The 26,878-nt window shown below is 41.5% G+C and overlaps 1 protein-coding gene and 1 long non-coding RNA gene across 18 annotated transcripts in view; one reads left to right on the top strand and one right to left on the bottom strand.

The window, feature by feature from the left end:
* Positions 1-476: 476 nt before the first annotated feature.
* Positions 477-26,878, top strand: part of CAMK2D (calcium/calmodulin dependent protein kinase II delta) — a 164,392-nt gene continuing 137,990 nt past the window's right edge. For 4 of the 17 annotated variants that reach the window (XM_064450572.1, XM_064450575.1, XM_064450577.1 and 1 more), the window contains exons 1-2: positions 522-986; positions 1,657-1,751. In XM_064450572.1, the coding sequence (XP_064306642.1) occupies positions 919-986; positions 1,657-1,751 (163 nt within the window). In that variant the 5' untranslated portion in view covers positions 522-918. Of the gene's footprint in view, positions 493-518; positions 987-1,656; positions 1,752-26,878 lie in introns of those variants that run through there. The other 13 variants (XM_064450573.1, XM_064450580.1, XM_064450582.1 and 10 more) reach the window with 7 other exon arrangements.
* Positions 7,572-10,755, bottom strand: LOC135313302 (uncharacterized). The gene is made up of 3 exons (XR_010372920.1): positions 10,666-10,755; positions 8,090-8,160; positions 7,572-7,975 (listed from the first exon to the last, which is right to left on the bottom strand). It is a non-coding gene; the product is annotated as an uncharacterized LOC135313302 (long non-coding RNA).

A 26,878-nucleotide genomic window follows, 5' to 3' on the forward strand; every position in this document is an offset into this window, starting at 1 on the left:
GGGGATCCCGCCCGCCGCCCAGCGGCCCCACAGCCGCCACCGGGCGACCCCGCGCACGCGCGGTCCCCCCAGCCCCCCCCCCCCCGCACAGGGCCGCCGTGACGTCGCGCGGGGCGGGGCGGGGCGGGGCGCCGCGCGCGCTCCCTCTCCGTTTTCCCGGCGGGTGCTGCCGCCGCCGCCGCCGCAGCGCGCGCACGGAGGTACGCGCGCGCGGTCTGTGACGTCAGGCGGTCGCCGAGGAACGGGGCGCAGGTGCATCCGTTTCCTCAGGGCGAAAGGCGCCAGCGCCTCCCGCTGCCGACCCCGGTGCGGAGGGGAAGGGGGTCCGTGTGTCGTTCCCCACCCCCCACCCATGTGTGTCCGTCCCACCGTGTCCCCCCCCCCCCCCCCCGGCGCAGCGTCTCCGCTCCCCGCCCGCCCCGTCCCGGTCCCCTAGCTCCGGCGGCCCCGACGGGCGGCGGCCGGGCGGCGGGCTGGGGTCGCTAGGGGGAGGTACGGCACCGGCAGACGGGGCCGAGGCGCGGCGGCTCCGCTGGCAGGCGGGCAGGGAGCGGAAGGCGGAGGCACCCCTCGGCCGGCGGCGCCGCGCCCCCCGCCCCGCTTTTGCTTTCCCTTTCGGTGCCGCCTCCCCCGGCGGGCTTGAGGGAGAGGGGCAGAGGGGAGCACTTATTTATTTAGTTGTTTGTTTCCCTACAAGGGCGGGGGGAGACCGGAGACCTGCGCGGGGAGGACGCGCCAGCTGGCGGGGAGGAGGGCGCGGAGGCAGCCCCGTCACACGGGAGGCGGCGGCGAGGAGGAGGAGGAGGAGGAGGAGGAGAAGCCGGCGCGGAGCCTCGCCTCGCCTCGCCTCGCAGCCCCTCCGCCGTCACCGTCTCGCCCTCCCTGGCCGCCGGAGAGTACCGGCGGCCGCCCGTCCTCATGATGGCCTCAACCGCCACCTGTACCCGGTTCACCGACGAGTACCAGCTCTTCGAGGAGCTCGGGAAGTAAGGACGGGGCTCGGCGGGAGCGACACGCCGTTGGGGGAGCCGGCTCGGGGCTGGGGAACCGGGGCGGGGCGGGGGGGGCACCCTTGGCTCTGAGGTGCGTACGGCCCCGGGGCGGCGGGGAGCTGCCCTCGGCTCCCCAGGCGGGACCTGCTTTACCCTTATTTTATTAATAAGAATTTTATTTTATTCAGAATGTTTTATCGTTCCGGCTGTAGCGGGGGGGCGTGAGGGACCGTTGGGTGGGGCGCGGCGCGGCGCCCCCTGGCGGCGGGGTGGGAGCGGGCGGCTTTAAGCCCCGATCGCCATGTTGACGTCCCGGCGGGGCGCCGGTGGCACCGGGAGGGGGGGGACACACGGCGGGTCCGGGGACACCGCCGCGGTGTGTAGCGGCCTCGGGGGTGGGAAGGCGCTCCCGCCATCCGCCAGCGCTTCGGGTCGGGGGGGGTTTCAGTCATACGCCTCGTCCCCCCCCCCCGTTTCTGACCAGAGTTTACCGTTTTGGTGAATAAAATGACCGGCGCTCTTTGCAAATCTCTCCCTTTTTTTCCCCCCCCTTCATTCTGCCGACATCACACCTCTGACCCAAACCCGTTAAAAACCCTCGCACCGGTAATGGCAGTGAACTGTTGAAGTCGGGCTGACACTTTGTCCGCTTCTTGGTTTCCAGAGGGGCGTTCTCCGTCGTGAGAAGATGTATGAAAATCACCACAGGACAAGAGTATGCTGCCAAAATTATCAACACCAAAAAGCTTTCGGCTAGGGGTGGGTATATTTTAACCTAGTGTTTATGATGCCACCTCCCCGTATTTTGCATTCTTGTGGTAAGCGTTAAAAAACAATAAAAATAGCTAAATGATAGAATACATTTCTTAATCCATTATTTTTTATATATTTCCATGGGGTTCTTTTTTCATTCCCTTGGAACGTGGTTTTTTTCCTCTGTTAAATGTTTCATGGATTGACTGCATGAAGGTCTGAGGTCGCTTAAAGCATTTCAGGAAAAGATGTACAAATGCTAAAACAACGTAACATAATGCAGCCTCTTCGTTTTTGTATCTACATAACTTTGAATATCACCTTGCGAGCATTTTACAAGCCATTTTTTGGGGGGGGAAGCTTGGGAAATAATAAGTTGCCATTATAGCTTTTATTTTAAATATTGGAGCTTTACTGAGTTCTGTGTTTCCGTTGCATTTAAACATGAATATCAAGGCCTATCTTGACTATGAATGCATGACAAAAAGCATACTTCTACCTCATGCTAAACTTTGTTGCGAGAAGAAAATGATGTTAAGGAAGAAAATGATCATTTTGTGAACTGTTTGCGGAGCAACTCATTCTGATTAAGTGATGACCTGTTTTACTGTTTCAGCCCAACCAAAATACCTGCTGTACAGCTTGTTTATACTTTCTGTGTGATGAGTATATTTCCTAGTTATTTTCAGTATTGGTGGATGTGTCTTTATGATACATTTGAGGTAAATATACACATACCGTGGGTTGCTGTTGTGGAAACCAAGCCTTAATGGTGATATGTCAATTGCTTGTTAAGTCCGAGTCAGTGTGCTTGTGCTGGGATGTTGGGGATTACAGATTGTTCCCTGTTAGCATTACCTATGCTTCGATATGAATTTGTGGTGTGGTAAAGAGCTTGGAAGTGAACAAGGGAGCAATGTCAGAGTGTAACCCTGTTTATGGCCTGGTTTGCTTTTGACGCAAAGGAATCACTGTAGGTAACAGCAGTTTTGAATGATTTCGTTAAATTTAAGCATCAAATATTACATCTGACATTATTGCATGTTCTGGTAACGTGGTGCGCTCTGATAAAGATCTTCCAGCATTGTGTCAATACTCTTATTTTCAGCTGATGAAAGGTGTGTGAAAATCTACTTTTTACCTTTTGCTGAATTGTAGTCTTCACACACTTACTGTGAGCTTTGCCTTGCTTGATTTTTCAAAAGGTACTTGAATTTAAAATACTCCTGTGTAGAGTTATGGATTTCAAGGGAGAGAGGTTAAGAAAGTGGTAGTACTTGAGATAAAATATTTTCCCAAGTTTGCATAAAACAGATCTTCCTCTTTTCTTCTGCTAGCACAATAAAGTGATCTATAGGATTTTGATGCTTAAAATAAACCACCCCCCTCTGCGTGATTTCCTACATCTAAGTACCTTTCAATGCGAGAAGCTGTAGCAAGATCAGCACAGGTTACTTACATGCCACGGCTTTTATGTATGATGGGATAAATCTTGACATGCTAGGCTAAATGAGTGAAAGCTTTGTCTTCCTTAGAAGTCCTCATTTGCAACATGCTACAGTGTAAGCTTTAATTTTTGCACTTCTCTGACTGTTCATGCCGGACCAAGGTGGCCCTTGCTGTGGTCTGTTAATGAGCGGAAGCATATTTGGGAGAATTTGGCTCATGAGATGGAATGAGGCAAAATTCACACAGAGATTTTGCTACAGGTTTAGCACGAGAGCTCAGAAAGGAAGGGGTTACACTTCAAAGCTGGACCGTGAAGTAGCTTTTCTTATCAGAACGCATGTGATGCCATGTCCGTGAATGCAGGGAATGCATTTCCATCTCTCTTTTCAGAGATCCCAGAAATGTTTGAGGGTTTTTTTTTTTTTCATTTGCTTGGTAGCTTTTTGTGGTGGTTGTTTTGGATTTTAGCTTTTTGGAATCTACTAAACAGCGTTTGAAGAGCAGGCTGCTTAGAGAAATCTTCAGATTCCTATTAAGCAATCCTTTAATTGCAGGAAGGTGCACTTTAATTGCACTTGGTGGTGTGAAAGCTAAACATTAAAAAGCCTCAAACTGTGATACTCTCTCCTGGCAGGTAATAGGTATACAGGTTATAACTAAGATAGTGTTTTTCGAATCTAAATTTTAAGTGTCATTCTGCTCGCATCTGAACTGCTTTGTGATGAGGTAGCAGCAGTTCACATCTGTATTTCATCCTTCTTACTTGAAATAGCAGTTCTGATGTAAATCTAAAGGGCTGTTCATTGGGTCAGCTTCATCTGTGAGCAGAGTTAAGAGGTTCTTGGCTTGGAAGTGCATATCCCTCATACAGTGCCTGGCTCCCTGGAAGCCTTTTAAGCACAAGGTCGAATCTGGGCCTTCTTGCTTGCAAGACTGAAGAAGGGCTGTTCGATGTGTAATATGGAGGAGTCAAGACTCTGAAGACAAAATAAAACTTCCTTAAGGTAGCTTTGAAATTATAAATTATTTAACTGGCTTCAGCCCGGTCATAGCAATACTTGTCTCTCCGTCTCTCCTGCACCTCAGCCATAAATGTTCGAAGAGATTTATCAGAATCCTTACTTTAGTAGTCCTTCTAAACTGAGGAACTGATCTGGTCACAGACTTATGCTAGTGAAGGTGTGTTCTCATCTGTTTCCTTGTATAGTTACAGGGAAATTTCAGGCTAATTGCGTGTGTGCAGAGGCATGGACTTTGGTTTTAATTTGGAGGGGGAAGGAAGCTATGCCCCCTGTGCTAGCAGAAGTAGCCTTTGTGCTTTTAAGCTGATGATCAGTTATGACATGCTATGCTCTTATTTACAAATTGTAGGCCAAAATGTAATAAGAACACTTCAAAAGAAATTATGATTTTAAATACTTGACTTTATGTGGCAATCCCAAGTTTTTCTGATTTTACTAATAGAAGTAATAAATATTTGCAATTTAAATCTCTATTTCAGTAGAGCAAAAACACTTTTGCTTATTGGAGTAAGATAGTCTCAAAGTACTCTTAAGCTGCCCTTAAAAATTCTGGGCTTTGACTTGGTATTACTGAGTCAGTTTAAGGATTAAATTGATATTAGAATATGAACAGCTAGTTTTGTATCAAGAGAGTATGTTCTAGATAAGCTTGCACTATCCTTGCCCAATTTGATTATGCTGCTGATTTTTAAAAAGGGGCAGGAGGGAAGGTCTGTAACATACTCCTCCGGAACTAAGTGCAGCAGTGAACAAGCACACAGAAAACTAATGATGAAGTGAAGAATGCGTGTTTGCTGGTTCTGGGTTTGGTATCACTTCATTTGATGAAGTTGTTGGGATTTTCCTGTTGCTCAGTTTCTCAATTGTGCTGTTTTGGGCTTCTCTGTGTTCTTTTTGTTGTGTTAAAAGCAACATAGATAAAAGTGAACATTTGTGAGGTGACTTCACCTACACACACACACACACGCCCACACACACCCCCGGTCTGTTCCAAATACCAAATAATTATCAAATCATCTTTTTCTTTCTGTCGCTATCTGTGCATCTTTTATCTTCTCTTTTGAGAGTCTCCTGGCTTTGATCCAAATTGATTTCCTATAAACAGATCCCATTTTCTTACCAGGTTTGGGCCTTGTTTTCTGCCTTAAAAAAAAAAAAAGACAAGTGTTTGCTTCTCTGATCATACTTGAAAAGATCAATTACTACTATATTTTCATTGGGTGTAATTTTTGCCAGTAACTCATAGCGACGCTTTCTCCGTAGTGGCCAAAAGCACTGTGATTTTGATGGCATGTGTGTGAGGGGGGGTGATGTTCCAGTCCATTTTCTTTTCTAGGGTGCTTCTGTAAATACTGCCTAGACACACCTCTCCCAGCCTTTAGATTTCTGCAGCAGACACACGAGCCGCTTTGTTTATGGGCATATATATTAAAAGTAACATAAGAAGCAGCTGGAGGTTATCACCTCTTTGTGAAAAGCTCTCGTGAGCTTTCGGGGAGCAGCCATTCTGTTAGCTTCACTGAGCTTTTGAGCTTTAAGCCTTGGAGGCTTCACTGGTTATTTATCTTCCTTCTTAGCAGGAAATTTCCCAAAGCTTTTCCAGCATCTTCCTATTCTTTGAAGAAGACAGTGTTTCCTATGAGCTTGAGACTGCAGATGCAAGGCATAGCCAGAGGTGACTAGGGCGATTGCTCTTCCCCGCAACAAGCTCTGATGGGTGAGGCGGCTGCAAACCCCACCCTTTCGGAACAGCGTTTTGGTGGCAGTATTGAGCAATCGTTCCGTGGGAAGGGTACTTCAGCGTCTAAGCTGTCCAAGTAGAGCACCTCATGATCCCTGAAGTGATTTAAAATACATTAGGGAGATGAAGCGTACAGGGTAGTATTTTTCAGCGTATGTTTTCATGACATGGAGGTAAATGTTTTTGTTGTGTCACTAGACCAACCTTTCATTTAGTCAGGTAGCCTGTGTCAGTCAGTGCCAGATGTTTTACAGGGAGGCAAGCTCTAATAAGGCTTCCTGTACTCTGTAGGAGGAGAAAATAATTCTTCCTAATCTAGCTAAAGATCTTAATCTCCAAAGCAGACACTTACCCGTGCAAGTTTATTATAACACATGTATTTTAATGCTAATATTTGTTCGTATGTACACTCATGTTATTCCCACACACAGAGTGCTATCTTGAAGGGCATTTAGTTAGATTTTTGTCTTTGTGAGGACAAGAATTAAGCTTGGGATTTCAGCTATTTTCTCCAATATCTTACTCTAGTCTGTTTCTCACATTAATTACCTGTCGAGAAGAAGTATGTTTGCCTTCCTCCAGGTGTTATGAATGTTTTAAAAAAAGTTTTTCTGTAGTATGTAAGAAGGCTTATGTGCTAATGTGGGGTTGCACATTTTGAACGTTTGTGCTCTTTCTGTCCTTCAGCTTAGTCATGGCATTCTTTTTAGTTTGACATAGATGATGTGATTTCACATGGACATGTTTGCTTACTTATCTGCACATACTTGTTTCCATTGCAATTTACCATAATTTAGCAGGCTACTGGTTCTGTTAAAATTGAGTCCATTCGGAAGGCTCAGAGTAGCAGAGAGCACTCGTAAGAGTGTTATTTAAAAAGAAAAATTCAATGCCCAAGAAAACAAAACCAACCCAAACAAACAAAAAACCCCAGGTTTTTAGCTAGATGTTCTGTTTTGAAGGCTTGGAGCTTTTGTTACATTTTGGTTCTTAGTGAAAATCTGAAGACATTTCAAATACTGGTGAGAATGAGGACTTCAAAACTCACTGTGATGAGTGTTGGTTGGTAGTAATTTATTCTGACAGTTTAAACTAGATGTGAAATGAATTTTCCTGGCAGTTCATAGTTAAATTATCCATAGCAAATATTATATGATTTTGATAATGCCTCTTCTCTTTTTGTTTGCAAAGGATTTATTTCTTCTCTGCAGTGTGACTGTTGTTGCTCTTACAAAAGGAGATTCTCTTTATAGCTCATACACTAACGGGTCTTAACAAAATTACATCAGAATTTGAAGATGTGTGTATTACTTTTGTTATCATAAAGCTTGTTGCTGGTCTCCGTACTGGGAAGTATGTACTAGAAAAAGTTAAAATTGTAGCACGTACTTAAAAATATTTCCACATGGAGGATGGGGTAAAGGAATTCTAGTATACTCTGCTGCTGTTCTTGCCACGTGCTTTGGAGAAATGCCCTTGACCTGTAGGTTCGTAGTGTGAAGTGATACTCTAAAAATGGTGCTTACAACTCATCCTGAAAGTTGAAGTTAGTCAAGTGTAGCCATTGATTGCAGTGGACACATGACCCAAATCCAATATGTAAAACAGCTCGGGGGAGCCACGGAGAACTGAAGAGGTGTTTGCATCATCTGTCGTCTCAGTTTGACCAAGCTCAGGCTTGGTGGGGGGGAAGTACATAAGTGACGTTTTTCTGTCTGAACTCTAAGATTGTTAAGCACACCTAAAATTCTAAACCAGTTGAATTCATCTGTTCCTTTTGGGAGCTTCCCACTTCCTCTCATTATGTTTCACCACTGCTTTGGCCCGGACCCGCTCTCTGGTTTCAGATCTCTTCAGCAAAGGGATTCTTGGGGACTGACTTTGCTATTGTTTTCCCGCCACTTTCTGTGAGAAGTTGCAAAATCTGGCACCGGGCGCTGCTTCTGTGTTGTCTCTTCACTTACTGCAAACTAAAGGCTTCACAGCACGTCTGAACAGCTCCACTTTGAGAACTGCTTCTGTTGGGAGAGAAGGGAGAACTAGGCACAGGGTTAAATAGGAGCTGAATACCTTTACTCACCTTCCACCCAGCTGCATTCTGATACTGAAATATGTATATGTCCTTTTCCTACCGGTCCGAGAGAAGTCGCGTTCCCTGGCAATGTTTTGCTACTCATGTCCAAATGGTACTTCCAAATGAGAGCTGTTGGTCAAATATGAAAACAAGGAAATAAGGACAACCGTAAACAACCGTAAACACTTAACCTTTATTGTAGATTGGCTCTGTCTGTTTGTACCTGATACTGTCCATAGAAAACATTGGTTTGTCTATTGCAATCTGAAACCGTGGGTCAGCTGTGGTATTTAAGTGACTTGCATCTCTCCTCATTGACAGCAAGGTAGAAATAGGCTTCTTCCTGAAGAACTGAGACTGAATTTTTGGGGGTTTGTTCTGCACCTAATTTCAAAACCTCTTGGTTTTAAAACCTAACTAAAGTAAAAATGGCATTATAACATGAAAGTCCTAGCATATGTAGGTATATATTTGTCCAAATACTAAAAACTAACTATTCACTTTCTCTGGTTAAGATCAGTGGTATGCAAAGTCATCTCTGCTGCTTTTAGTTATGCTTCTAAGATTCCAAGGTCGGGGTTGGTGTTTTGGGGGTGGGGTTTGTTTTTGACAGTGATCATTTTGACTATTGCTTGGAAGATACGAGAAGGCTGTATTTTTCCTTTCCACTTAATTGGGAAGTGCCTGATCTGAGAGGTTGAAATAAAAGTTAGCTAAATATTTTGCTTTAAAAATGTAAATACTGCCAAAAGAGTGCTTTTCATGTATTTGTCCTTCATTTGACCTCCTCAGAAATGTAGGCCAGGTTGTTTCATATATCAGGGTCCAGCTTCCTCCTTTATGCACATTTATTGCACGTTTGTCTAATGCCTTGTAAGGGTATTGTGGGGATCTTTAAAAGGCTATGTGGGAAACATAACTTCCTCTGTTCTTTGAAAAAGGTTAATAGAGAACAAAACCCTGACTTAAGGATGGTGGTTCTGTTTGTTTAATTCCTTATTAAAAATAATTATGCCTTGAATTCGAAGAAACATCTGCTGTGTGTTGGAGAGACACAGAAATCCAATCTGTCTGTTTATTCCTTGCATGTAGTGAGCTCTGTGTATATCTCTGTGCGCATGTTTGTGCACACTCCTCTTCTGTTTAAACCTAGTCTTGTGAGAAATTTCTTGTGCACAGAATCAGAGAAAGTGGGGCATTTGTGTGACATGGCTTTAGTATTTCCTTCCAGGGGAGTCAGTTGTGCTGTTACCCAGTGTTGTTTTTCAGATTGTCATCGTCCTGTTCTGAAATGCATTGAGTTTCAGTTGTTTGAATTAGAAAACTAATTTTAAAGCTTTTGCAGCCCTGTTAATTCCTGTTGCGTCTGATTGGAAGCTGCTGGATATATTCTGCTGAACTGTGAGCGTACTGAATTTCTCTTGAAATTAAGTTGCTTCTATAGATGCCACTGGCTAGAAGCACTAGCTATAGCTGAGAGTCAAAAAAAGCTGGGGAGGGGGAATTTAAGCAAATTTGCCAATATATCTTATCCCTGATTTGGCTTTTATTCTAATCCAGGGCCTCTTTAGTGGAAATTGAGAAGCATAAATTGTGCTACAGCATATATTTATTCTTTGTAATTAGGTTTTTAACTCTAGAGAATGGTAGTTAATATCCTGAGCAAGCTGTTACGGATAAGCCTGTGCAACTGTTGGTGTAAGTTGGTTGTGTTTGGTAGAAAGGAACTTTGCCTACGTGGTGATTTGAGGTAGCTACTGTCAGGTGAATTCCTGACCTTTTGTAAGTAGCAAGTATTTCACAGGAAACTTGGAGGGTAAAACGTGCAGGCTTAATTTAAAAGACAAACCCCGAAACCCCTCAAAAGCAACAAAGGAGATTTTATTAAATAATGGAAACGTGATGCTGTGGATATTTGCTGGTCAAGATGAAACATTTTGTCTTGTGATGGGAGGCATTTTTTATTATTCTTAACGCTAACCAAGAATTTATACACTGCTACAACGAGCTAACATCCTGATGATGCTTTCCAAGAGAACTGTCTGGCATCCATAAAAACAGAATTAATTTATGTTTTGGCAGTCGCTTTCACCTTGAACGTAGAGCATGCTTGTTGAAAAAGTTCACAACTGGTCATGTGGTTTCTTGTGCTCAGTTACAGCCAAATCAGTCAATTGGGTTATCCATGGGACAGCCTCTCTCCCCACCCTAAATGTGCTGTGTAGGGAGTTGATTCTTTTTTTTATCATGCATTGTTTTTTACTCTGCCAGCTCGCAGTTGGCGGTGCTGTGGAAAGCAGCACTGCAGTTATGTTCCTCTGGATGTGGAACCTTACCCAAACCCATTTTTAGTCAGAGGTTATTATGTCCTGAATTAAAAACTTTGGATGTGCAGAATTAAAACATTCAGAATCTGATATGTAAGCAGAACAAAAAAAAAAAAAGATGGTATGAGCCAAATTTTGCTGGATTAAGTGAATATATGCATGAATTTTGACAGATGTAAGTTATATTGAAGGATATATCAGACCCTGATGGTGAAGTTAGTCCCCAGTCGTTATGTGCATAGTCTGCAGGCAAGTATAGAGAACAAATCATCCAACCCTGCGGCCTGCAGCTGACAGCTCTCCTTACCTGTGAAACTGTTAGATTTGTGCAGCATCGTGGGCAACGGATTGGGTGCCCTGGCAGAAAGCGGTCTTCCACACGCTCCCCTTTCCCTGCGCTACGAAGAACGGTGTACCTTGCCCAACAAGGAAGATCAACAAACCTCAACGTAAATGGAAAGGATAACATACCTCTGCTGTAAAGTTTCATCATCTCAGCACGTGAGAGGAAGAGAAACCAGCTCCAAAGCTCATATTTGTGGCAAGCAATCTATTGCATGTGTTTTCAGAACTTTGGTCCTGATTTAATTATAGTCAGGAACTGCTTACTTGTAAATTTTCCGCAATGTGAATGCAAGTGTTGCAGCAGCAGTCACGTTGCATATTCATGTTGCTGCATGAACAGATGGAGTTCCTACATAATATCCATATTTGACAATCTGATGGGATTTGCCAAGCCTAAGCTTTCATTTAAATTTTAACCTCTTGAAGAGATAGGTTTGTGATTTAATCAGTCAAGGGAGGCCTTGAAGTTATTTGTATTGCATAGCAGATTTCAGGCTAGTGCTCGGGTAGGATTTTGGTTTGGGAGACTTCTTGTAGGAATGCTTTCAATAAGCTATTGCTCATTAGAATAAATAGCCACTAAAATCAAAGATTTCTCTTGAAACCTTATTCATTTGGCTGACTTTACCCATACCCTTCAGTAAGTGAAGATGAATTGTATATTCAGTTAACACGTTGTGTAACATGGACAGACTTCTGTTGCTGTGGTACTGCCTTGCAGCGAGGATTTTGTACTGTAGGGCAGGTGACCTTCGGTTTCCCTTGGGGCAGCTCCAGGTGCTGCTGAACTTGGGTTATTAAAACTCAAAGACATGTTTTCCACCTTTTTTTTTTTTATTAATAGAAAGACGTCACAAATGTTAAGTGTCTCCAAGATGCAAGTAAATTTCACTAAGAAAGCAACTTTCAAACTACCTTTTTTTGGTTATGTATGACACACTATAGCTATGAAAATATAAAGCTCACCTTGGTGCTTTTTATACTGTGTATACTGCTTTTAAAATTAAATGAAGCTCAGGTGTGAGGTATATTGCTTAGTATTTGCTTTCTTTAGGCAGTATGGACAGCATGAAATTGTGGTTAGGATTGCATTGATCTATGCTTATGGGACTGAACGCCCTGCTGATCATGGCATAAACCCCCCCCCCATTTTTTCAGGACTTTTTAGTGTCACCACCCCAAAAGGGGGAGGGGAAAAAACATTTTCTGTCAACTTTCTGAATTTTTTCCATGGTGCCCTTGCTGATATTCATCGTTTATACTTAGTAAAATTTAACATATTTAAAACATTTCTAATTGCTCGCTTGTTCAGTTAAAGCCTCCCAGTAGTCTTTTAATCCTGGAGAGGTGTAAGATCTATAAACTGATGTGTACTGGTGCTGGACAGAAGAGCTTCCAAAACCCAGTGACGCTTCTTTTAGTCTTTCATATAATCTTTCATAGCTGTTGCATTTTTGGGGGGAAGGAAGGAAAAAAAGGCTGCTGCTATAGCGCTCTGTTTGTGTGTGCGCGCGCACATGCACTCGTTAGGTGCAGAACAAGAGCCAGCAGAACTTGTGTGTACCCAGCCCATTTGTTTGCGATAGGAAAACGTTTCATGCTAAAAGACCTATTAACTAAAGTAAAATTACTTGTAATGAGGGCAAGAATTGATGTCTTTAAATTTTTGTTGATTTGTGGTTAACATGATTTATCCATCTAAATTAAGTAATAAATTGCTTTCAATGCCATGTTAATCAAAACATGTTTACTAATGAGATTAATTTTCCCAGAGTAGAAGTTGCTTATGTGTGGTCCATCCCCCCTCCTAGATGTGTGTTAATATTACAGATGTTGTTAGGACCAGATGGATGGACACAGCTAGCCTTGTGTACTACTGGTGGTAAGCTCAGTGTGTCTCAGAGATGGTTTTAGACGACCTGAAGTAAAGGGACAAGGACTCACGAGTTAGGTGTATTTCAAATCAGGTGGACATATTTAAGTCTCAGAATCGTGAGGTTTAATATTCTGTCCACATTTTTTGAATTTGTTTTATTTTGGTCACAGGATATTCTCGTAGTCACATAAACATCACAAAATTGATAGATCTCGACAAAGTTCATGCTCCTTAAAGTACAACATATTTGAAAAACGTCTCCTTTATCCTTTAAATAGGATGGATTCCCTTCCCTCCCCTTTAAATAGGATGGACTCCCCTCTGTCCCCAGCTGTCTTGCTTAGATAGTTTTGAATGGTAGGGACTGGTCATTTAGCAATACTCAAAATGAAAGTAAAATTTAAGAGTCAGGGGGATTTCTTGTTGTTCAGTGGCCTGGTTTTGGTTTTCGTGCTTCATGTAACAGATTCAGTCCAGCTAAAACTGATACCTTCCACTTTCAAATCACATTTATCTGCTGTTGGATTTCTACAGTAGGATAAGAGAACATTTGAGCATCTATCACCTGCAGTGATAGTGGCCTTAGGTGGAAAATGGGAAAGAAAATTAGTGTGTCCAAGGTGAAGCTGAGTCCTTCAACAGGGTGAACAATCTCATTCATTAATCAAGCTCTATCTTAAAGTTAACTGGGGAGGTGAGGGTCTTAGTTCTTTTTGCCTCACTGAAGAGAGAGTTTAGTACTGCAGTCTTTTACTTCAAAGATTTTTCTGATTTACAGCCCAAATTTATTCAGGGACAGTGTTTGTTGTCTGTGCCTAGGTTGTCCTTCAGAGAACTCTTCATCTTTCAACAGTATATTTATCAAGGGTTATCTTGTTTCCATTATTTTTTTTAACAGCCATCTTTCTTTAGCATCCTCCTGTGTGACAGACTTGCCATTGTTATGGCCGTTCTTCCTTAGGTACACTCTAAACTAATTTTTTCATATATGTACACATATATACATATACATATGGATGTTTGGAATGGGGGATTGGAGTTGATGAGAAAGAAAATAAAATCAGGTGAGGTCTCATGACTGGCTTTAGTAATCACCTGTGTCTGCATGGGAGGATCTTGACTGGTAAATTTCAGTGTTTATTTACAGATTCATTTGACTGAGACTGATACTAAAGGAACTTCTTTAATAATTTCACTTCAGCTTTCCTTTCATCACTGCATTTCCTGTCACCCCTTTTACCAGTTTCCTACCAATTTCAATGCTAGTTTGGTAATCTCCATTTTTACTAATCCCCAGATGTCTCATTTTCTTTGTTTCTACATCTTAAACAACAGAGCCTTGCAGGAGGCATTGATCCCTGCCTTGAAAAATTCCCCAGAATAATGTCTTAGAGAACTTACAGACCCAGCCAGTAACTGATAAGCATAGATGTAGGTAGATGCTTTTTTTTTTCCCCCCCTTTCTTCTTTTTTTTGACATAGTTTCTCAAGATAAGGCATATTTGAGACCTAAGTCAAAACCTAGTTCTTTCCATCACAGGCGTGTTGTTCAGTTTCTGACATAGCAGCTTTCTACAGCCTGCCATTGCTCTCACCTCTGTGCAAGGTCGAGTGGAAACTGCTGTGAAAATAGCTCCATGAAATGAAGCTAAATTAGGAATAGTTTCTGTTGAGCATTGACTTTTGTTTCTGCAACGACAGATGCTCATCTATTCAACAAAACTGCTAAAGAAACTGAAAACTGTGCAAATGTACTTACAGCAGCTTAGTGCATTGTTTGTTTAAAGAAAAGTTGTATTGATTCACACACTAAATAAACTGAAACGCTTTCAGAATGCTGCTAACTGTTGTTGATTGGTTCAGTCAATAAAATATAGTGTGTAAAAAATGCCTAACTAGCTCAATATGGGTTTTGAGGGTTTTTCAGAGTGCGTTGCAGGGCCATTTTCTTTTCACTTAGAGGTCCCTTCCCTTAATGTTTCTCAAACTCTAGTTTATAGACAACTGGTGTTTCCTAAAGCTATGATCGTGGACAGCAGAAACTTCCTGAACAGGAAAAAGTGTATGAGCTTCTGGTTATGTTAATTGCGCTGTGTTTATTTCTTGTGGCTGGTTTGTATTTCTGGCATTTTGTGAGGAAGTTCTGGCAGTTACCAGTGAATATGTTGGTCTGAGGGGTCGTGTGAGAAGGCTCGGATGCTGCTTGTCTCAGCTAAGTGTGCTGGTGCTCCGTGGCACTGCCCGTTCGAGCTTTCCCTGGGAGAGGGACGGGCGGAGACCCTGGTGAGTGAAGTGCCTCGATTCCCTGAGCTTCACGTGGGAGCTGGGCACTTGATACCCGTTCCAGTTCGGTGGTAAAGGGCATCTAGAGCTTCTGGAAATAAGGGCCTAGTAGGTGGGTTTAAATCGTGAACTCGGTGAATGTGTCTTTTTGGAACAGAAAAGATCATTATAATTATATCAAGCCTCTACAGTCTGATATTGAAAATGAGGTAATTTTACATAAATCAACAGTGGTTGTGTATTTAGCAATAGAGGTAAATGTGACAACTAACATACTGAAATTTGCCAACAAGTGTAAGCGTTCATGAGATCAGCACCTGGGTTTGCATCTGTCATAGAGAATAGTTTTATTAAAATCTATATGAACTAGGTTTTTTTAAAAAAAAATTTATTAGTAGTAGAGCAGAAAGCATCACATAAAACCGCCTGCTGTTCGGCATAACCTTTCTTTGAAAATTTGAGTAGTGTTTTTATAAATATGGTTGAATGAATGGAGTATCTTTGCTTCCTTCCTTGCTCTTGTAAGTATTTAGGTTGATTGACTAGTTTAACTTCCTAAAGTAAAAGTGTGTCCCTTGATGTTGGTTTGTTACTTAATAATATTAATGAGAGGTCAAAACTGATGCTAGACAGATTAAAAACCAAAACAACAAACAAAACTCCTATTTTTAGTAAAGTGTTTTGATAACTTGTTGAGATTCTTCCTGCCCCTTTCCCTTCCCTGGATCATCCTCACTTAGGAGGAAGGAGATCTCTATAGCGGTAGTAATGCTCCCTTGTAGGACATTTTACAAGCCGCCAGGCAGAGTTCGGGCGGGGGGGGAGCGGTGGTGGGGGAAGAAAAGGTAATAATGTGTTTCCAGTATTGAAACAGAGACTAGAAGTATGAAATGAGTCTATGGTAATTCAGAATTAGCACTGGCTCCTGTAGTAAATAATACCATTCTATAATCATACCAAGTTGATACTAATGTTATCAGACTCCAGCAGCAAAATTCAATTGAAGTAGGTGCCTATTCTTTACACCTCTCTTAAATATTCAGCTGACCATGCAAATTCTGTATGGGAAAATAGGATTATTGGAACGCGAACAGAGCTATATACCTAATGCTACAATTGCATTCCTCTGAAAAAATCTTAGTAACACATTAAAGCTCAGATACCTGAATTTTACCCACCTGAATCTGTATTTTACAGCACAGAGTTAGTGAAAAATCTCAGCTGTGATTGGGGGAAAAATTTATCTTTAATTATGTTACATGAATGCGTTTTCAGTGTGAGAATGACATGTAGAACACCTATCTGAATTACTCAAAGTGACTCCAAAAGAAGAGGTAAAAAACCCAACAGTTCACTTGATCAGCAGAGATTGTCAGCCCCTTTGGGAATTTTACTACTGATTTTATGTCTGTTTTTATGACATCATGACATGTAGCTACATAAAATGATCTCAGTGAATTTTTGGGTATTTGCAGATTAAATCTGCAAACTGGGATGCACAGAATGCAAACATTTGCATTTGATGTTTTATGTCTTTGAAGGATTCCGAGTGCGCCCCCCCTCCCCCCATGTTCTTAACACACTGATTGTTTCTTTGCCAACAAAAGCATGTATGACAGAACCATCAAAGAAACTGTGCATACAGCCTTGGTCTGAGAACCTCAGTAGATGATGTTTAAGGTAGTGTGCTTTATTTTGCAACTGTGGCCGGCTTGACTGCGTACAGTCAGGAAATTGCACTCATGGGCAATAATTTTCTTGAACTGCTATAACCTGGTCATGTTTAGTCTAGTACCTGTATCCTTAGCAACTTCTGGTGAGATAATAGAAGGATAGGGATAGTTTCAGAGTCTCTGCTATTCGTATACCCTTCTTGTGCATGCCTATTAAGGTATTAAATAGCTCCTGGTTTGAGAACCATTGTTTGTAAGTGTGTAGCTTGAGAAGGTTTATAAACCAGGCCTCTGATTTTGGCATGTGTAGGTTTGGTGGGGGTTTTGGTTTGTTTTGGTGGATTTTGTGTTTGGTTTCTTTGGATTGGAATTGTTACATCCTATCTCTATGAGATGGGGCCCTTATAACCTCACTGCAAGGTAAACTGAGTATTTTAAACATCTCTTTCATATTGTTCCTTTTTAAATGTTCTTGTTTTCCATTTCTGTGTTACGTGTATAGTCAGTGGAAGAAAAGTTCTTGTAGTTAAAATGTTAGAAAATCTTATTTTAAAATGCATGCTTATTTGAATTGAATGTGCTCACATTTTGGATATATTTCAATTCTAGCATACATGTTGACCAAAATAATTTCACGTACAGCATTTAAGCACCTTCAGCATGCAGTTAGTAGCACTGCAAGCTGTACACTTATACCAGAACTCTTCTTGAAACCACAAATCTGTTTCTGAACTTAGATTTGCTCTGCTTTTATTTTACACTCTTATTCTTTGACCTCAAGTATGCTCCAATACTGCAAACATATCCTTAGCATGTGGTAGTGTTTTCTAAGGGTTGCTTTTCTTTCATGGTCACATTTACCCATTCCTACCGGAAATCCATGCTGCTTTAATTTTAGTTCAGCTTTAGTTCTAACCTATCTATAATCATGTAAAAATAATACTTGGGGTGCTAGCTGGGATCCCTTGGTGTACCGGGGGCTCTTCTCTTTACATTGTGGGAGTGTGGACCACCTGCCAGACAGAGGAGAAGAGGTTGTAGAGAAGAGGAAGTATTGGCATGGATAATAGTCACCAAGAGAGGAACTTCATGGTAAATTTAAAGGATGAAAAATCTGGAGGGGAAGAAAGCTGGCTATCATACCTGCAAAGTATGATGTTCATTTAACCTGGTTTTTGTTGGTAGTTTTGCCTTTTCAGGAAGCGAAAATATTGTCCTGGCATCCCATTATCCTGTCATTCTAGTGTAAGAGCTAAAGAAAAATGCATTAAGAAAAAATGTCTGCTGCTAATAGAGTAATCAGTAATAAACTGTTAAGGTTTATCTTGAGTGACCTCACATCAAAATATAAAGCAGAATAAGACTTTGCAGTGTAGTTAACTTTTAATTGTATATTTACAGTGATACTTTTACCTTACTAGTGTGGAAAGATTCTTCATATTTTCTCAGAATCCCAGGTTGGAAGGGACCTCAGGGATCATCTAGTCCAACCTTTCTGGGAAGAGCAGAGTCTAAACAAGATGGCCCAGCACCCTGTCCAGACGATTCTTAAAGGTGTCCAACGTGGCCGAGTCAACCCCTTCCCTGGGGAGATCGATTATTCCAGTGGTGACTGTCCTCACTGTGAAAAATTTCCCTCTTGTGTCCAGTTGGAATCTCCCCAAGAGTAACTTGTGTCCATTCCCCCTTGTCCTCTCCATGGGACTCCGTGTAAAAAGGGAGTCTCCATCTTCTTTGTAGCTGCCCCTTAAGTACTGGTACACAGTGATGAGATCCCCTCTAAGCCTCCTTTTCTCAAGGCTGAACAAACCCAGCTCTCCCAGCCTATCCTCATATGGCAGCTTCCCAGGCCTTTGATCATCTTGGTGGCCCTTCTCTGGACCCCTTCCAGGCTGCCCACATCCTTTTTGTATAGCGGGGACCAGAACTGTACACAGGACTCCAGGTGTGGCCTGACAAGCGCTGAGTAGAGTGGGATAATGACTTCTTTATCCCTGCTGGTGATGCCCTTTTTGATGCAACCCAGCATCCTGTTGGCCTTCTTGACCGCAGCAGCCACCGTTCGCTCATGTTGAGCTTTGTGTCCTCCAGGACCCCCAGGTCCCTTTCCACAGAGCTGCTCTCCAGCCAGGTGGATCCCAGTCTGTGCTGCACTCCTGGATTGTATTTTCCCAGGTGCGTGACCTTACGCTTCTCCTTGTTGAACTTCATAAGGTTCTTTTGGCCCGCTCTTCCAGACTATCCAGATCTCTCTGCAGAGCAGCTCTCCCTTCTGGAGTGTCTACTTCCCCACTCAGCTTGGTGTCATCAGCAAACTTCATCAGGCTACACTTGATGCCATCATCCAGATCACTTAGAAAGATGTTGAATACTATTGGGCCCAATATCGATCCCTGGGGGACCACACTAGTGACAGGTTGCCACTTGGAAAAGGAGCTATTTACCACCTCCCTTTGGGTGTGGCCTGTCAGCCAGTTCCCCACCCACTGCACAGACCTCTTGTCTAGGCCATAACGCATTAATTTCTCCAGGAGGAGAAATTTTAATTAGACTTTCTATTAGAGAGCTCAGTAAAATAGTATTCCGCTTCTATAGCCTGATTCTTGTTAAATAAATTGATATTCTGTGGTGGATTGTTGAGTGACAAGCATTGCAAATGCACTTGAAATTCTCCTTAATGACTAAGCTTTCTTGCCTAATATAAAAATGAAAGGCTGCGCAGGAGTGAGCGATGTTGTCAAACCTGTCAGCAAGTTCTCAGAGTTGGTTTGAGTACTTGCAATGTTCTTCCTCTAATTGACTTGGAAGTTTGCAAAGGTTGATTATAAAAGGGGAAAAGCAATTTTTAAAGATGGTAGAAAAATTTAGCTTCATATTTAACCATGCAAAGGCCTGAATAATCAGTTACAGTTTTATTGCCTGCTTGTAGCGTTCAGTTGCAACACAAATTAATCAGCTTGGGTTTTTCTCATTTGGGTAGGATTAAACTTTCTGAAGAATCTACAGTGCTTTTAAGAGTGTATGGAGGTTGAACTAAAAAAATAAAATTTTTAAATCCTCTATTCGTTGGTTTGGTGTCAGTCTATTGTCATTACCTGAGTGTCACTGGGTTTCTTATTGTCAGCAAAAGGGAAAGAAACCCACCCCACTAATAAGGAAGTCTAAAATGGAAACTTGTAGTGTTTTGACAAATGGCAAGCAGAAATAATTGTAGCAGTTTGGTGACAAGAGGTTGAAACTTTTTAAAAAAATTCAGAAACTATGTTTTTCTTGAGATCTTACATCTTTACTGCAGAGGTCATAATTAGAAAGCTGTAGCGTGCAACAGCCCAGAAAGAACTTCCTTTAATGTCCTAATAATCATCCGTGGCAAAAACCTGTGAATCTCTGGAGCACAGCAAGGTTGGGGATCTGAGAAGAATCCACGATGAACCCTCCTTTATCTGATTTTCACGTTCTAAGCCTCAGCGTAATCCTCCGTGTCTGTCAGAGCCAAAGGGCAAGGCCGCGTAATTGTTTCCTGTGATGACAGCTTTTTACTGCGTTCATCGCCAGTGTCATGACCAACACTCAGCACTGCGTTTCTGTTGTGCTCTTGTGGTGGGCTGTGTTTGAGGTGCTCATAAGGGTACATAATTCCTCCTCTGAACTGCGTTTTTCTGATTGATTGTCTCAGCAGAATTAACTTTAAAGAATAACTTGTGAAAGTGTTGGATTTATACAATTGCACAGTGCCAAGGACAGATGGGGAGGCAATGCTATTAAAATGGCAGATGGCTGTCTTACGCCCTCTGCCAAAGAAATTACAATAAAAGACCAAGTATTTCCTTTAAGTTTTGATTTCTGATGTTTCTTTTAGGAACTAGCACATCAAATTTTTCAGTCTTGTGTACTTCTCCAGTGATTCCCCTTGAACATCAGGAACTGATTCAGGAACCAGAGAATTGCCCTTGGGAAGACTATAAAAAAACTCACAGTATAGTGGGCTGATTTCAGAATTGGCTTTTGTCTTTTAAAAAATGAGTAAAGGGTTGAAACAATGTCAGTAATTCTGTTTGTGCGTTTGTAATGCTGCATCCTGTGTCAAAGCAAGCATAGGATTCTGAGGGTGATCCCTTCACCGGCTTTGGCTGAATCCCCAAGAAGTGTTTAAACTGGTCAGGACACGTGGGTGAAATCTGTACTGTAATGCTGACAGGTGGCAGTGTGTAAAATTGCCATTTCCGTTCCTTGCTAAAAACACGTGTGTAATTAGCAATTACTTGTACATTTTTTTCAGATTTGGAATGATACTACACAGCAAGTGACCACTAGAAGTAGTCTGTCAGTGTTTTATCCTCATTAACACTGGAACTGATAGGAAGATTGCAGAGCATGTCACAAACATTTCATGTGTGTATAGCATTGCCGCCACTCATCCAGGCAGTGTCGAGCCAAGTAAAGATAACTTCGACTGTTCTGATGAGTAGAGCGTATTCGCTGACTCTGGTAAATGGGCTATGGAAAGAATTTTCAGACAGTCTGTTGGAAACTCCCTTTTCAATCTCCTTTATGCCCAGTGCCAAGTACTGTTTGTCTTGCTGCTCCTTGTCCTATGAATACCGTGTGGGGCGGGTACGTGTATCTAACGTGGACTATGACAAGAGTTTTACAAGTAGTCTTGTCAGATAACCATTTGATTAATACATCACCTACCTGATAGATTTAAAACAACACCTGAAGCTCTGTAATACACTTCCATGATTCAGTAGTTTCATTGAAAGTTTCCCTTAGATCTTGTTTACACTTAAATACAAATATTTATTTATTTAGAAGCCTGTTGACCATTCCTGGGAGGGAAGTTTTTGCCTGCATAAGCTTTCTTTTTAGCAGGGATATTCTTTGAATAAATCTCAGATGTCTGATTTTTCTAGTGTAAGTCATGCTGCTCTGTTAGATGGAGGACTAGTATTTTGGGATTGTTTTTTTATTGCTGAGGTCATGTTGGTAGATTTGAAATGAGACGTCTGATTTATTTTATGTAGTAATAAAATTAAAAGTAATTGTCCCAAGTGACACTTTTCCACCGAAATCTGGTCTGCATCCAGCCAGTCAGACCGCAGAATTACTATATACTTTCTACTTCTTGAACTACACTTGGGTTTAGATTTTGCTACCAGGCTATTTGATTAATGATTTGCACAGAGCTTTCCAATGAGGAATCTTAATTTTGAAGTGAAGAACCAGAGTTAATATCTTCCCACCCTTAGAATACTAGTAATATAGAAATCTTCTGTATATATGGGATACTCATTAGTAGCTTGGAAGAAGGCTTACTTCAGGAAAAAGCCACACACTGTGATTTTACCAAAGACTTTGCTGATAGTGCTTTTAGTATCAGTGAAGTTTGATATTACATAATGTTAAAAAAAAAATAATCAAAGTGTAAGGTTGTGAAACTGTGTTATTTAGGAAGCTTTAGATCCAGTATGGCTCAAACCCAGCACAGTGATCATGTTGGCTTGCTCAGTGATATACACGTGTGTTTTTATCGGAACTACGCATAGTAGCACAGGTAATTAGCGTACGTGGTAGATTTGGCACACAGTGCCTGTTTGTAGTTTGATGTTGAAATGTGACACTTTTATATTTATATGTCTCTATAGCATGTGGAACAATTACCAGGGTAGCTTAAACTTGATGGATATTTTTTATGTTTGCTATAAAAAAAAAAATCAAGAGGCAAGGAAAGCTAGTGTGCAACTGAGAGGAAGGAAGAGAAATGAGATTTCTGTCCTTGAATTTCAACACATTTAGTTGTCCTTTCTGCGTGCTGCTGTGTGAGCTCTGTGCAAACTGTAAACTGATTACTGGTTCAATTAAATAATTTTCCTGCTAAACTTTTATATCTCTTTCTTGCCTCTCTGTTTGGGACATAGAGGGGGGAAGTTCTTTGCAGGTAGCCCTGGGAAGCAAACCGAGAGATTTGAAACAGTTGTGTAGTGTTTATTAGAATAACCAGCAAGATAAGCATGTCTGGCACCTTGCTTGTACTCTGCCTGCCTATTGCGGCTTCTAAGGCTTCAGGTGTAACCACATTCATCTTCTACAGCAATATGACAAGTAATATTTTATCTTGCTGCTGATACGGCACAAACATGACGGTCCCTATAAGCTTCACTTATAAACACCATTATATAAAACTCATCAAAAATTTGGAAAGGCTGAGGTATAGTACAGAAAGTCTTGTTTTGGATTGGCATCTCCAAGTCTTAACAACACGCAGAAGGGAAATGTAGGCTTCTGTTTTACTCTAAGATGTTTCAAAACCAAGAGATTAAAAAGTCTTTTTATCTTCAGAAATGAACTACTTCCAGTGTCCATATAATGCTGTGTTAACCTGTGGTACTTCCTGGTCTTTATTTTCATATGCCATGAACAAAACGTTCTTTAAATGGAATAATTCTTATGCCATTAGTTGACTAAAAATAACCTAGAGCAATAGTCAACGTTTCGAGAGGATGAAATGCTTTGATCAATATTAAACTCTGAAAAACTAGGAGTAATTGATGTTGAAAATATCAAGTTTTTTTTACTGAGGGGGAAGGGTAGTGGTGATGAGAGGTGAAAGGCTGTTTTACTCTTCATCCTGATTTTGTTCAGATTTGGCACGCTGTATTTAAAATGACTGTTTGATCATATGACCATAAAACATCTACAGCGTAGTTTATTTCTGACAGAATGTTTCTTGAGAGTCGGGGAAAAATGTGCAGCTTAACTGCTGCAAAGTACTTGTTTGAGAAATGAGCCGTGCTTCTGCCTGGGATGATGTGTTCCTGTTTGCGGCGAGATTAGCGAGTGACGCAGTGAGTGCTAGTGAGGAAGGCATCGCGCAGTGGAGATGACCAAACGGAGCTTCTCCTAATGGAAGTCTGACATAGGATGCTCGCCGTGGTTCCTAGTTTTCAGATCTACCGCGACAGAGGCGCTACATGTTGTCTCTGAAATACAGATCTTGTAATGCTTGTTCACCTTTCTCAATGTCTTTGCGTATTCCTGAAAGGGATCATCCCTCTGATAAGCTCCTTAGTTGCTCTGCACAGGCCTTTTCCTTCACAACTATTCTCTCAAGATATTTATAGGTACGGCATTAACAACATATGCCTTCTTAGAGGGCTGAAATGGATATTTATATAGGCTTTTACAGGCTCATTTGGCTGCTAAAGAAATTCAGCTATTAGGTGTCTTGTAATTTTGCGAGATGTTCACAAAGAGTCCTGTGGGATATTTGTTTCTTGCGAGCAATGGCCCTGCTAGGGTGTTTTTCACCCCTCTTCCTACATTCCTGCATTCTGCATGAGACAGAGGTGGCTTGTGAACATAAAGAAAATGCAGCAGGAGAAAAGAGCAAATAGAGGGGGCGAGGATGGAACAAGAGTGTGGTTTTTCTACTTATGCTGTTGGAAAACTGTGAAAGCATATTAGCTGTTTCACTTTCCTTATGATGCTTTGCCATGACACTACGGAATCAGCCTTCAAGGGATAGTAAATGTCCCTGTGCTGCACAGAATTACTCGCAAGAACACATTCATTCTAGCAGGCAGATTGTAACGTGGAAAGGGTGTTCTTTCTGCTGTAGTTACCTAGTATATGTTTATATATACACCATCTCTTTCCAAGAAAGTGTGAAAAGATGACAGTTTCCATTCAAATGAGATCATGCTTTTTGGAGGGACAGTGAAAAGCACACGTAAAAGGTAAGACCAACAATCCCTGAAAAGGCTATTTAACTGAAAAGCAGAAATTATCACTCCAGTTTTCACTGAGAAGGTGCTGTCATGTAGCTTAAGGTCATGTTCACATTAAATATTCAGGCTACTGTTCCTTCCATACTTAAGTGTGCCTGCAAGCCATCATTAGTTACTGCATAGATGTACAAATCTTCCGAGGAAGTTCTTCAGCTATTATTTCAGTGCATAAACTGTTCTTAAAGAAATTGCTACCCTATTAATATTAGGTTATTTTAGAGAAGTCTATACTAGCTGCTCTTACCTCTCTGGCGAAACTGGGAAATACAGCTTGTCTTTTTGTCAAAAGCAAAAACGTCATTGCCATTTAGACTTTTGAAAGCAGTAATATAAGAAAGACTTCAGTGATGCCACCTAGTAAATAATTGGGTGAGGTTTTGAGACTTGCCAGTATGCTTTCCCTTGTCGAGGCCTGTCACTGTTTCAGAAGCAGCCTTGGTCTCAGTTATTTCTCTCAGAATGACAGAATATCACTGGGTAATAGTATAATTTCAAAGAATGACTAGTGAGTTTGGGTGAAATAATTCTGTGTGGTTTATACTTGTAAATGAAGCTAGATATCTCTAAATGAGTACCTTGTTAACTTCACAAATTTTGACATGGACAAGGCAGAAAAGTTTATTTGGGGATAATTAGGTGAAATAGAATCTTTTTCTGAACAAGTTGAGAGGTGAAGAGATTTGTAAAGCACTGAGAATTTCGGCAGTGCAATGAAACATGCTGAGCGAGCTCTTCTGATTTGGAAGAGGGGGGTTCCCCTTTGTTGGAAGGGAAAAAACCCCAAACCAAAAACGCAACGAAGAGGAATAACACTTCCTCTAAAGAAGAATGGACAATTGAGAAACTTCCTCAAGAACCTTGGATATCATTTGCCCAAGTTGTGAAGCAAAATCTTGCTGAACTCCTCGTGGAGGAAAGCGAATGTGAAACACGGTAGTTCTCACATATCGTAGAGGAATCGAATATACCTCTGAAACGGAACTTTATTCTTTTCTGTCGAGGCAGAAATAAGTTCTTGACTCCTTTTAAACTTGTAAGAGAAGCTGCTATTTTTTTTTTAATTAATATTCTTCTGGGGATTAAAGAAGAAATGTTACTTAGCCTGAAGGAACTGAATACCATTTCCACCTAGCCTGTCCTTTACTCAAAGCAAAGTGATTACCTTCCCCCCGCTCCCCCTTGGACAGGTTGTGTTTATAGGTCATAAAGAAGCACCAGCCAAATGTAAAACAAACTTATTAAGCAGGGCAGTAACACATTCCTCAATATTTATGTTGAAAGGAATGTAAATATTTTTAAGTTTTAAGTGTAAGTATTGAACTGTGTGATTCTGATAGCCAGCGATGCAGAATTGCCAGTGTATTCACTATAGCTGAAAGACCGATTTAGCTTTGTAGGCTTTTTTTTTAAAAGGTTATATATCAGAGGCCTTTTTTCTTAATTTGCGTAAATAAAATTTACACCTTTACATTTTTCCGCATTTTTATCCTACTACCACCGCATGCATTCAGTACTAGCAACTGTTCGGGTTGAATGGCAAGGCAATACAATTATTTAAATAGTCCCTCCAGTTCCCCAAAAGCTTGGTTAAACGCAGGCAAAATTATCCAGATATTTATGATTGTTCATAATTTAAAAAGTGATAATTATTGCTTGGGGGGGGGGGGTTGGTTTTTGTTCATAATGTGGTTTACAACAAGGCTGCCTTAGCAAGTCTTACATCCTTGATGAAAATGATTCTCAACATGTTCACCCTACTGGCTGTTTACTGATGTGCTAATCTCTAGAGTCGTCTGAAGAGCCAAAAAGAATTCTAACACTGAGTGAACGCAACTTAGACAAGCTTTTCTGATCAAAGGTTAACTAGTTCTTTAAAGGAGTTTTTCTTGGCGGCTCCTGGAATGGTTTTTGGGGACAAAAGTCCTGCATGTGTCAACCTGGTCTGAATCCTTGGGTGACATCCTAGTCCTTTAGATACTTGAGTTGTCTTCACTGAGTCCAGATTTGAAATATTTGCAGTGTGTTTCGTTTGGATCCTCACTATTTTTATTTCGCTGTTGGGTTTATCTACTGCATAGTAGTAAGCATAGCCGTTCCTTTCAGGTTCTTTTGCTGCGTGATGTTTGGGTTTTTTTCAGCTGTTGACTTCAACTTCCTTTTAAGGTTTTGCAGTGAAAACTCTGCTGTATATCACTCAACAGAAGGTGCCAGTAAGACATCCTCCTTCCTTTCTGTGGTTTAGATTCTCTCTCCCTCGCTCTTTCTCTCCTCACCCCGCCCCCAGAGAGGAAGACACCTGTCTACTTTAATGGGATATCAGAAGGGTTTCTGAAAGCCTGTGGAGTATCATTTCCAAAAGTCGGTGTAGCTGGCAGAGCATCTGTACCAGGGAATTGTCAGAGAGGTTTGGGGCTGCTAAGGCTAAAGTTAGACTAGCCCAGTGCATCAAAAGCCAGATGTAGCCATTTTGTGAACTTTCTTTTGAGAGCACTGTGATGTGCTGAAACCTTAATTCACAAATAATGAGATAGTAGAGGGAAAGCTTTAAAATGCATG

Source organism: Phalacrocorax carbo, chromosome 4 (genome assembly GCF_963921805.1).
Source record: "Phalacrocorax carbo chromosome 4, bPhaCar2.1, whole genome shotgun sequence".
In the NCBI taxonomy this organism is placed as follows: Eukaryota; Metazoa; Chordata; class Aves; order Suliformes; family Phalacrocoracidae; genus Phalacrocorax; species Phalacrocorax carbo.